The 12,168-nt window shown below is 40.3% G+C and overlaps 1 protein-coding gene across 3 annotated transcripts in view; it reads right to left on the bottom strand.

Moving 5' to 3' along the window:
• Positions 1 to 10,879, bottom strand: part of LOC149797215 (uncharacterized) — a 73,594-nt gene extending 62,715 nt beyond the window's left edge. Inside the window, exon 1 of one of the 3 annotated variants that reach the window (XM_089961901.1) lies at positions 10,789 to 10,879. Coding sequence is in view for 2 of the 3 variants with exons in the window: in XM_089961902.1 (XP_089818028.1) it covers positions 35 to 92 (58 nt within the window). In the remaining variant the exon portion in view is untranslated. Of the gene's footprint in view, positions 1 to 34; positions 474 to 10,788 lie in introns of those variants that run through there. The other 2 variants (XM_089961902.1, XM_089961900.1) reach the window with 2 other exon arrangements.
• Between the last annotated feature and the right edge of the window lie 1,289 nt (positions 10,880 to 12,168).

Raw genomic sequence — 12,168 nt, 5'->3', positions numbered from 1 at the left:
GTACCAAAAAAATATAATGCACTGTTTAACTTACCCAGTACACAGCATAAGAAGGACTCCAAAACAAAAATTAATATAGTAAAGACTCTCATTGTATTTGACAAATATCCACCTTTCGAGGAATGTTTTGAATGAACGGTTTCTTCATGCTTCCAAAACCAGGAAGAAAGACGATTATAGTTAAGATCTTGCACGCGTTATGTCACATGCTTTGTTCAAACATCATGAACAGCAATATGCGTACAGCATACATAAGTTTTCAACGCGAAACAAGTAAAACTATTTGTGTAATAATGTATAGGGCTCTTAAACTCGAACGCCAAAATCACACCTTATCGCTGTGCAATTATCCCACCAGCCGTTAGTGATATAACAAGCTATAACTTGCGTAGTGCAAACAACATCCAGTCAGTACAACACATAAGAAGTCTTTATCATAACTTCATTTTTTATAATGATCATTCGAAAATGGAACACATTATCTGTCGAGACTCGTCAATCATTTCTCCGTTAACAACTTCCAAAGCGTATCGCGATACTCGTGAACCAGGCGCCGTTTATAGTGGTACAAAGACATTTTACATTCTTCATGCTCAACTTTGGACAAATATCCAGCTTAGTTTGTGAATACTTATTTTTAAAGGAAATAACTGGATTAACTATTTAAACATGTGGACTTAAAGAAAGTACACAATACTTGTTTTTTTCTTGTTGTTAGTACCATACAAAATCCATATAACTTTATCAAATCCTAACATCTTATGGTAATTTTACGTCACATACAATTTTCTAAGGTGATATACCGCTTCCAGATGAAGCAAGTATTCTTATTGCAAATAAGGATAATACATTTTGTCATTGGTTGACGGGGAAAAAACCGAGGTACTACGAATATGATGAAATGAGTAAAGGGCGAATTTGATGCACAGCATTTCAACATAGCAGTAGTATTAATCTCTATTTTACCTTTTTGTCCGAAGAAGAGAGTATCGTCGCGGAAACGTCTTGAGATGTTTTCATTAAGAAAAAAAATGTGTAGCTCATCGGAAAAAAGAGAGTGTGCCTGGCAGTTCGGGTGCACATATACGGCAGTTTGACAAAAACTACTAATTGTAGTTGAAAACTGCGTCAATCAGCACCATAATGTTATTGAGTTACTGGATTTAATATAAAATGCATTAGCATTTTAAACGTGTCTTATGACTGTAGGTACAACAAACACTCGTTCAACTTACACAAAAGTATGTTTCTGTTGAAGATATTATACACTGTGTTAAAACGATGCAATATTTGTCTGGCAGAAAAGGTCAAATGCCAGTTTTGCTTTGCTTTGGTGTCTCCACAATTCTTTGGTTGCTATTTTATCTCCAGACCTTATTTAATCCATAAACATATTGCAGACAGTTCATTACTAATGAGCGGTTGAAAATATGGATAAATATAACGATTCTGCACGCGCTACTAGCCAGCAGACCAAAAAGCAAATGTTAAATTTTGAGATATTGCTTGCACTCTGTTCCCGCAGGATTAGTCTTAAATGAAATGCAACAGAATGATATATACTTTAATGATACAGTATTCCTCTAATTTTGAATCAGAAAAAATATATTTATCGGTAAACCAGTACAAATTAAATATAAAAAAACGTATATTTTGTTCACAGTTAATTCGCTTGTAGTGTATAATCATCTATAAATATATTGCAGTTGGTTGACATCATATTGTATGTATGTATGTATGTATGTATGTATGCATGCATGCATGCATGCATGCATGCATGTATGTATGTATGTATGTATGTATGTATGTATGTAATGTACGCTGTATCAATAATATACCACAAGATGTACAAATGTTTCATTAAAATGTAACGAGGCTTGACGAGATTTCTTTTAATGAAAAATTTATACATCGACTGGCATATTATTAATACAGTGTACATACTATACATATATTTTATTTCTATCACATACAAATACATATATTTGCCATTTGAACGGAGTTAGATTAGGGCGAGGCTGATTGTATAGACTGGGTGAATGAACTCACATCCCTGCCAAGTGTGTCCGCTACAAAATGTAGTTCTGTCTTTTTGCGCCTATTCACAATCACATTTTCATATTGATAAGTTGATTGATTTCATTTTTAAGTTTCTGTTTTTATTTACATGGATTCAATCAATATCATTACAGACAACTGCATTTGCATGGGAAAATATGAGCGAATTTTTGGATGGATATACTTCGTATCATTGATTATATAAACACTTTAGATAGATCCCAATGGAAGTGGGCAAACATACCGTTATGAAGAACGATATTGTAGATTACTTGGTGCAATTTCAGTTTCAAGGTTTTTATCCATCCCAATGTCATTTTCTCTCTCACTTCAGATTTCTGCATATATTGTCCCTCGTGCATGAAAGGGAAGATGAAAACGGAAAAAGAAGGATTGAGATTAAATTGTGTGTCATATTAAATTTATTTAGAAAACGGGAATTAGAATTACCTTTTATCGTTATTTTCATACGTCACTAATGATTAATGAGTGGAATTTCATCATTGATCTATAAGAATCGAACCAACAGCACACAGTTCCAAGATGTTTATGTATGAGTATTTTTGCGGAATGGACGGATCACAATTTGATATACCATTAGTATTGGTATATCAAATTGCTTTATACCAACACTTTAAAAGCCATACTATTTTTAATGCATGTGGGTGGTCGCCCATCTAGGAGAAGGTAATCTCCGATTTCAAACCTTCGCTGCCTTGCGACTATACTCTCTCATGGGAAATGCTAAGGGAGTTCGCCTGCCTTACTGGGTGCGTAAGGCTTAAGGTACGCGAGTACCTGACAGGCGAAATGCACTTACTGCACCAAGCAATAAAAAACAGAAAATCAACAAGGAAACCTTCAATCCTCAAGGAATGTCCGGACCATGCTGACTGGGCTCTCAGATGATCTCCAGACAATCAGCGATGTTCGAAAGACTTCAGACATCAACGACGAACTTGCAAGACTCCAGATCGACATCGTCTCACTCAGGAGACACGGCTACCAGATTCCGGGTCCCCAAAAGAAAATAACTACACGTTCTTCTGGCAAGGAAAGAGCGCAGACGAAGCAAGAGAGTTTATTGTTGGATTCAGCATCAGGAACACTCTGATGGGGATAATAGAACCCTGCCAACAAGGAAACGGAAAAATGCTATCCCTCCGCCTCCACACCACAACCGGGTCTGTCAACTTGATCACCATTTACGTTCCCACACTAAGCGATACCGCAAATACCAAGGATGACTTCTACGACGAGTTAGACACGCTCATCGGCTAAATTCCCAATAAAGAGAACTTTATATCACTGGGCGACTTCAACGCCAGAGTGGGTGCCGACCATGACTCTATGCCTTCCTGTCTTGGCAAGTTTGGCGTTGGGATGATGAATGAGAACGGGCAGCCTCTCCTAGAGATGTGCTGGTACCACGAACTCAGTATCACCAATTCATTCTTTCAGACAAAGCCACAGCATAAAGTGTCTTGGAGGCATCCCCAGTCCAAACACTGGCACCATTTGGACTTGATCATTACGAGATGGTCTGCCATGAAGTGTGTGGTTCGTACGTGTACCTTTCACAGCGCTGACTGCGACACTGACCACTTGCTGGTGTACTGCAAAATGAAGCTTCAACCAAAGAAGATTCACCGCTCTATGCAAGAAGGTACACCACGCATTGATATGAGCAAAACTTCATATCCAGACAAGGCTGAAGAATTCATCTATGCCCTCTCCAAGATGTTTTATTAAAAACCTCCCAACGGCAGTGCCAAAGAGGGATGGGATCACATCAAAGAGACTGTGTACAGCACAGCCACACGGATAATTGGTAAGAAGCAGTCAAAGAACAATGACTGGTTTGATGCTATCTCTGCCACATACATGCCAGCCATAGAAGAGCGTCGCAGTGCTCAACTGCAATACAAGCGATCCCCCTGTCAGAAGACACTACAGGCATACAGGTCTACCAGATGCAAAGTACAGAGGTTAGCACCGCAGTGCGTTAATGAATACTGGCTTCAGCTCTGTCAAAACATCCAGTCAGCAGCAGATATCGGAAACATCAGAGTCATGTACGATGGCATAAAGAAAGCAATGGGTCCCACGAACAAAGTGACAGCGGCACTGAAGTCTGCAGCAGGCGATATCATCCACAACAAGGGTAAGTAGATGGAGCGCTGGGTGGAGTACTACTCTGAACTGTACTCCAGAGAGAGCCACGTGGCCAACGGTGCTCCCAACGCCATTGAAAACCTCCCTCTCTTGGTTGAACTGGACAAAAAACCTACTGCAGCCGAACTAAAGAAGGCCTTAGAGAAACTGTCGTTAGGTAAAGCCCCAGGGAAGGATGGCATCTCAGCAGAAGTCATCAAGTTCGGCTGCAGTGTACTGCTCATACACCTGCACGACCTCCTCTTCCAGTGCTAATATGAGGGTGCAGTGCATCAGGACATGAGAAACGTCAACATCGTAACCCTGTACAAGAACAAGAACGACAAAAACGACTGCAACAACTATAGGGGCATATCCCTTCTCAGCATCGTGGATATAGTCTTCGCACGCGTCATCCTAAAGACAGCAGACCCTTGCTGACAGAGTGTATCCAGAGTCGCAGTGCGGGTTCCGCGCAGAGGGGTCCACAATCTACATGGTCTTCTCCGTCAGGCAACTGTTGAAGAAATGCAGAGAACAACAGGCTACCCTCCTGGCCTTAATAGACCTCACCAAGGTGTTCGATCTGGTCATCAGAGACGGACTCTTCACAGTCCTGGCGAAGATTGGATGACCTCCAAAGCTGCTAAGCATGATCCAGTCCTTTCCCGATAACATGAAAGGCACAGTGCAGTACGATGGCTCAACGTCCGATCCATTTGACATCAGCAGCGGAGTGAAATAGGGCAGCGTATTTGTCCCCAAGCTCTTCGGCATTTTCTTCGATGTCCTGCTCAAGCACGCCTTTGAGATGTCCACATAAGCGATCTACCTGCACACGCGATCAGACGGTACGACTGAAGGCAAAGAGCAAAGTGCGTGAAGCAACCATCAGGGACATGCTCGTAGCAGACGATGCTGCTCTAGCCACTCACAAGAAGTTGAGCTAAGCGCCTGATGAACCGCATTGCTAAAGCATGCGATGCGTTTGGCCTGACCATAAGCTGAAAGAAAACAAACATGATGGCTCAGGACGCGGACCCCCAAGCATCATCATCAACAACTACGAACTTAAGGTAGTCAGTCAGTTTACGTACCTCAGCTCTATTATCACCAACAACCTCTCGCTCGATGCTGAACTCAACAAACGGATTGGAAAGGCATCAACAACTCTCTCCAGGTTGTCTCAGAGAGTGTGGAACAGCAGCATGCTGACCATGAACACCAAGATCTCTGTGTACCGTACCTGTGTGTAAAGCACTCTCCTGAACGCCAGTGAAACCTGGACCATGTACGCCTCACAAGAGCAAAGACTGAGTGCCTTTCACATGCGATGCCTCCGACGCATACTCGGGATCAACTGGAGCAATCGAATAACAAACAACGAGGTGTTTGAAGATGCCAAAATTCCCGGCATGGTCACACTCCTCTGCCAACATTGCATCAGATGGCTGGGCCATCTACGTCAGATGGATGACGGACGGGTCCCAAAAGACATTCTTTATTCGAAACTTGCATCTGGCAAAAGGTCGATGAAAGCCCTTGTCATCCATGTCAACACCTGGGAAGAGATTGCTCTAGACAGGTCCAGCTGGCGACATGCTCTGATCACTTGTCTGAAGGCTGGCGAGCACAAGCTACGCTTGCTAACTGATGGAAAGCAATCGCAGAGGTAGAAGAAGTAGCTCTAACCCACACCAGACTCAACCTTCAAGTGCAGCAAGGACTGCCATTCCCGTGTTGGGCTACATAGCCACAGCAGACGCTGCACAACCACCAACCTGGACATCTGTCATGGGCGCACTTCCATCTTCTCTCGCTCCGGTGGTCTAGTGGTTAGAGCGTCCGCCTCGGATGCGGGAGGTCGTGGGTTCGATCCCCGGCTGAGTCATATCAAAGACTTACAAAAATGGTACTAACAGCTTCCTCGCTTGGCGCTCAGCATGACGAGGTTAGTGTTAGGACTGGTCGGCCTGGTGTCAGGATAATGTGACTGGGTGGGACATCACGCTACATGTCTGCGACATGATGCCCCAGTGCTAGACATCACTAAAAACTGCCACACTGCAGACATCGTAGCGATATGACTGAAAAATTGTTAAAGCTACGTTAAAAATCCAAATCACACACACACACATACACACACACACCATCTTCTCTCGAGACTAACGGATGCCAACCTCTGTGTGTGTGCGTGTGTGTGTGTATTTGACCCCATCTTCACATCTACAGACCACCTATCGTTAGATGCAATTGTTCCAAAGTCTCCATTTTAAACAATCGATCTAAATAGTTTGAATTGACCCGACATGTTTTATGTAATTATATAGAGACACAAAATCCACTTACTCCAAGCTCTAACCATATGTTGTTGAGTCGCATAATAAACCCATGTGCAAGTTTACAGACCATCTTCATCATATCTCAAGGATTCAGTAATGTATTAGCTAAGGCGTATAAGTTATTGCAAGTACACTTGAACAGACATAATCTTATGAAACACGCATAGTCAGCTACCCTATATTCCCTAAAAGAAATCCACTGGACCATTATCGTAAGAGTTATTATATATATATATATATATATATATATATATATATATATATATATATATATATATATATATATATATATATATATATATATATATATATATATATATATATATATGAGGAAGCTAATTAGTTTTGTTGTGCCTATCATTGAATATTATTTAAATATAATCTAACTTACCAAGCAGAATTTGTTTTTAAAATTAAGTTTATATAGGCATTATTTTATTTTCTTAAGTGAAAATTTGATGAACCGTCCTTTCTGTAATCAGGCTCCATCTTCACACTTGCCATATCCCTTGCTTCTACTAAAGAGTCATTTAATACGACGAAAAAGCAGCTTGACACCCTTTTAAAACGGATACAGTTTTGATCCCTATCTGGTTTACCAGGCCAATAAAGTGACTTAAGAGGACAAATATTACAAAAGACATCTGACTCAAAAATTGCCATTCTTTGTAATTTCAACGAGGAAATAATAGCAACTACCAGATTAGTCACAGGTTTGAACAACCGAGTAATCCTTACTGCAGGACGGACAACAACTTATCTCCTCCACCAACCCACAAACAAAGAAATTACAGTCAAAAGACAACATTACTGTATATGTCTGAACTGGAAATACTTGGGAACTAATTTTTTTATGGTCTTTGCTTTTTTGTACAAAACAAGAGAATCAACCATAGGAAACTTATATGAAAATGTAAAGATACAAGTTACCCCAAAATGTTGTCTTGCAAAATAAAATTAGAGAAATATGTATTTGCACTGGGTTGGGACCCTTTGCAAAATCTGTTTTAATATAGAACCAGATAGACAGTATACATGTTTCTTTAAGCATTTTACTTCTCTTTATCTTCATATATTGATCTCTGTCCAGCTCTTTTTTCCAGATTTGCGTGTCAATTTTGAAGAATATCTTCCTCATTCCTTAGTCTTAAATACGAACCAGACGGTCGTTGAGGGCTGTAAACCCACGTGTACTCACTCGAATTTACCTGTTGGTGGAGGAGGGGGTGTTTAAATGTTTTACCTGCGTGCTGTTAAGATCACATACTAGACATAGTCGGTGCCTAGAAATATCTAGCTATGACGGTATTTGAGAAATATTTATCAAACACAATGGCAACAGTGCCATTACCACAGCCATGGTCGAGAGCATAAATAACACTGGACAACAAATTTTTACAAAAGTCATGTTACTGAAATAAAATTAGTCAATTCTTATCAATTTTTATGTGCTGAACACGAATATGACAGTCAAATTGCAAAATTGGCTCTAGTTTTTTTGTAATCTGCAAGAAATTAATGTTTACATAACGAAATGCATTCCAATAGTAAAAGGTCAACTGTAATAGCCTACCTATAAAAAATCAAGTCATTGACTACATCTTAGATTTCTTCGCCTGTCTCTTGTACAGCTGTTCGGGAGCATCTCTGAGGAGTGTCCAGCAGTAGTCAGCCAGCATTGTAGTGGACCATTTTCCCTGGTATCTTTGTTCCATTGTTGCGATATCTTGATGAAAACGTTCGCCGTGTTCATCACTAACAATACCACAGTTGCTAGGAAAGAAATCCAAATGGGAATGAAGGAAGTGAATCTTTAGAGACATATTGCAGCCAAGTTTCTTATACTTCATCAACATGTCTTCTACTAGTTCCTTATAGTTTTCTGCCCTAACATTTCCGAGGAAGTTTGTAGAAACTAGGCGAAAAGCATTCCATGCTTGTTTCGCGTCACCTTCCAGCAAGTTGTTGAACCGATCATCTTTGAAAAGCTCTCGAATCTGAGGACCCACAGAAACTCCCTCTTTAATCTTTGCTTCGCTGAGTCGAGGGAATTTTTCATGCAGGTATCGGAATGCTGGCAAAGTCCGGTCAATGGCTTTCACGAAGTTCTTCATCAAACCTAGTTTGATGTGAAGGGGTGGTAGCAAGATTTTCTGAGCCTCAACCAGAGCTGGGTGTTGGATATTCTTCTCTCCAATGGCTACATTCTGCCTGTGAGTCCATTCCTTCCTCATGTAGTGCATTTCCCTTGCTCGGCTATCCCACTCGCATAAGAAACACATGTATTTTGTATATCCTTGCTGCAGTCCCATTAAAAGGGCAACTACCTTCAAATCACCACAGAGGTGCCAGCTGTACTTGTTATACTCAATGGAATTCAGTAGCTGCCTTAAGTTATCGTATGTCTCTTTCATGTGGACAGCATACGCTACTGGAATAGATGGAAGAATGTTTCCATTGTGCAAAAGCACAGCCTTGAGACTCAGTTTCGAAGAGTCCACAAATAGTCTCCATTCTTGTGGGTCATGAGTGATTTTTAAAGCATTCATGAGGCCCTCAATATCGGAACAGAATATCAGATTACTTTCCTTTCTGAAGAAAGGCTCCAATTGCTGGTGGCGCTTTCGATATGCAGTAATTGTGACATCTTCTTCTAGAAGATTCCATTGTTGGAGTCTTGATCCTAGCAATTCTGCCTTGTTCTTTGATAAGTCCAAATCACGAATCAGGTCATTTAGTTCTTCCTGTGTTATTCTGTGTGGGGTTGATGATGCACCACAGTGAAAATCTGGATCACTGCATGCTGATGGACCAGGAGAAGAACAGGTCGACTCACCTTTGTCTTCGTCAGATGAATCAAGAGAATATTCTGCTGGAGGTTCTGGAATAGGAAGTCCCTCACCATGTGGAACTGGTCTCAATGCAGACGGAATGTTTGGGTAGACTATTCTCGACTTCTTTCGCTTCTTTATTCCGCCGGAAAGAGGAGGAACCAAGCAGAAGTAACAGTCATTTAGGTGGTTGCTTGGCTCTCTCCACACCATTGGGACTGCAAACGGCATTGATGACCTTTTGCAATTCAACCACTGTGAAAACTGTGTTGTACATGTAGCACAGCATATATGCGGAGCCCAAGGCTTGTCTTGGTCACCAACCTTGCATCCGAAGTAAAGATGATATGCCTTCTTCACTTGAGAATTGATACTTTTCTTCTGGTTGGCAAATGTCACTTCCCCACAAATATAGCAAAAATTGTCCGCGGTATTAACACACTTTCGAGGCATTACTGTTCTTTATTGTACGTAAATGGATAAAATAATAAGTTTTATGTAACAGTAGCTTGAACTGTCTCGCACAACGTCTAAAATATTTTAAATGCTGAACCTATCTGATTGGGCTTTATATAGTACACTGCTTACGTCAGCTTCAGCAGCCGCCTGGCATTAGTATAATAGGCCTACACATGTATAGTACACTGCTGACGTCAAATTACTTCAGCAGCCGCATGGCATTAGTATTGCATTGCATCAGAAAATGATGCAATCAACTGTGGATGATGTGAGCATGATGGTATTATGCAATGTTACATCATTATTCCGGATGTTGCTGCAGTCCTACTGGAGAAATTTACACAGTGAAACATAGAAAATGAGGTATATGAATATCTTCAAAACGAGAGCCAATACAAATTTTTCACGGTTATATTCGTGTTCGGCACACCAAAATACTACAGATTAGGGCCTTTTCAAGTCAGTAATGATTTCACTGTTGACCAGTGTAATAATAATAACAACGGCCATGATGGTATGACAAGAAGGCACATAATAATAATAATAATAATAATAACAATACTACTACTACTACAACTACTACTAATAAATGCAAATGTTGATTTCAATAAATAAAAGTAAACATATTGTCAGAAATATATATTTCATGCACTGACCATTGATGACAGCACTTTACAATGAGTATTAACTTACATACACCCAGAGTGATCCTTATTAACAGGATGACAATATGTAAACGAAGGTAGAAGACTAAATTAAGTTTGTGTGCACTTAAATAACACAACGCAATATTGAACTTTCACAGCACAGCGGACCAAATGGACTCCAAAACCAGTAAAAGTACCATCAAGTCTTCCATTGTGTTTGACTAGTGCTGACCTTTCGTAGAAAAGCAAATAACTGTTTCCTTATGCCTTCATAAAACCAGGAAGATAGATACTCACAATTTCTTTTCTTTACATCTCAGTGATAGAAATAAATCCGTTGTTCTATTCCTAATAAGATTATCAGGAACGGAACATCAAAGTGCATAATACATTCAATGCCTCTACCGATATGTCCCACTATAAGGCACACAAAAGTTGATTTATAGATTGATAGATAACCTCAGTAAAGGTCAACAAAACGTAACTAATAGTGGTGTCAAATTACGGCAAGGACATATCACTGCTTATCCTTTAGGAGATTTAATCTAACGCATAACCACAATCACGTCAAACGTTAACACTATTTTATACAGAGGACTATGGTCTGTTTGTACGCTCTTGAGGATGTGTGTGTGTGTGTGTGTGTGTGTGTGTGTGTGTTTGTGTGTGTGTGTTTGTGTGTGTGTGTGTGTGTGTGATTTGGATTTTAACGTAGCTGTAACAATATTTTAGTCATATCGTTACGATGTCTGCAGTGTGGCAGTTTATAGTGATATCTAGCACTGAGGCATCAAGTCGCAGACATGTAGCATGATGTCCCACCCAGCCACATTATCCTGGCACCAGGCCGACCAGTCCTAACACTAACCTCTTAATGCTGAGCGCCAAGCGAGGAAGCTGTTAGTACCATTTTTGTAAGTCCTTGATATGACTCGGCCGGGGATCAAACCCACGACTTCCCGCATCCGAGTCGGACGCTCTAACCACTAGACCACTGGAGCGGTCGCACTTGAGGAATGTGCCCAAGCAGCAGAGAGGGTGAACAGACCATAGAATTCCGACAAAACAAATAAAACAAACAAATAAAACATCTCGTAGAAAGGTCAAGATTTTACAAATGAACTTTTCCTTGAGATGTTTTATTTCTGTAATGGACGATTGTACTAATGAAACCTCAGTTCGAAATAGTAGCTGAAAAAATAAAGTACTCTACGTGTTTATTTATTTCTTGTTTATTTTTTTGACGACCAACGTTGGTAGGTACCCTCTCTGCTGCTGTTCTTCTGCTGATATTAATTAAATTATTATGTTATAATAAAATGATACATCCAGAATCTCATACTGCAAGAACAGCTCGAGAACGATTAGAAGCAATTAAAAAATTTCTTCCTGTCAAAGACTCATTTAGAAAAAATCTACCAGCGCAGCAAGAAGCAAAAGTTGAGTACGAAGAAGACACTAAAAAACTGTTTAAACCCGTCACTGCAGCTACTGAGAAAGTTGCAACTGTCATCAAAGAAGATCTTCTTCCGGTATCAGAAAAAATAGCAAGAAGAACTAAACAGGTAAAGAAGATTTTACGAGACCTTCCAACTGACATAGCTGCGGCTCAACCTCCACCTGTTGGTGAGGAAATACTTGAAGGTATTGGAGAACTTCGTACTGAAGTCGCCGATG

This window comes from Sinohyriopsis cumingii, chromosome 6, assembly GCF_028554795.1.
Source record: "Sinohyriopsis cumingii isolate HCF-2022 chromosome 6, ASM2855479v2, whole genome shotgun sequence".
NCBI classification, from domain to species: domain Eukaryota; kingdom Metazoa; phylum Mollusca; class Bivalvia; order Unionida; family Unionidae; genus Sinohyriopsis; species Sinohyriopsis cumingii.
This window is presented reverse-complemented; position numbering and strand designations above follow the sequence as displayed.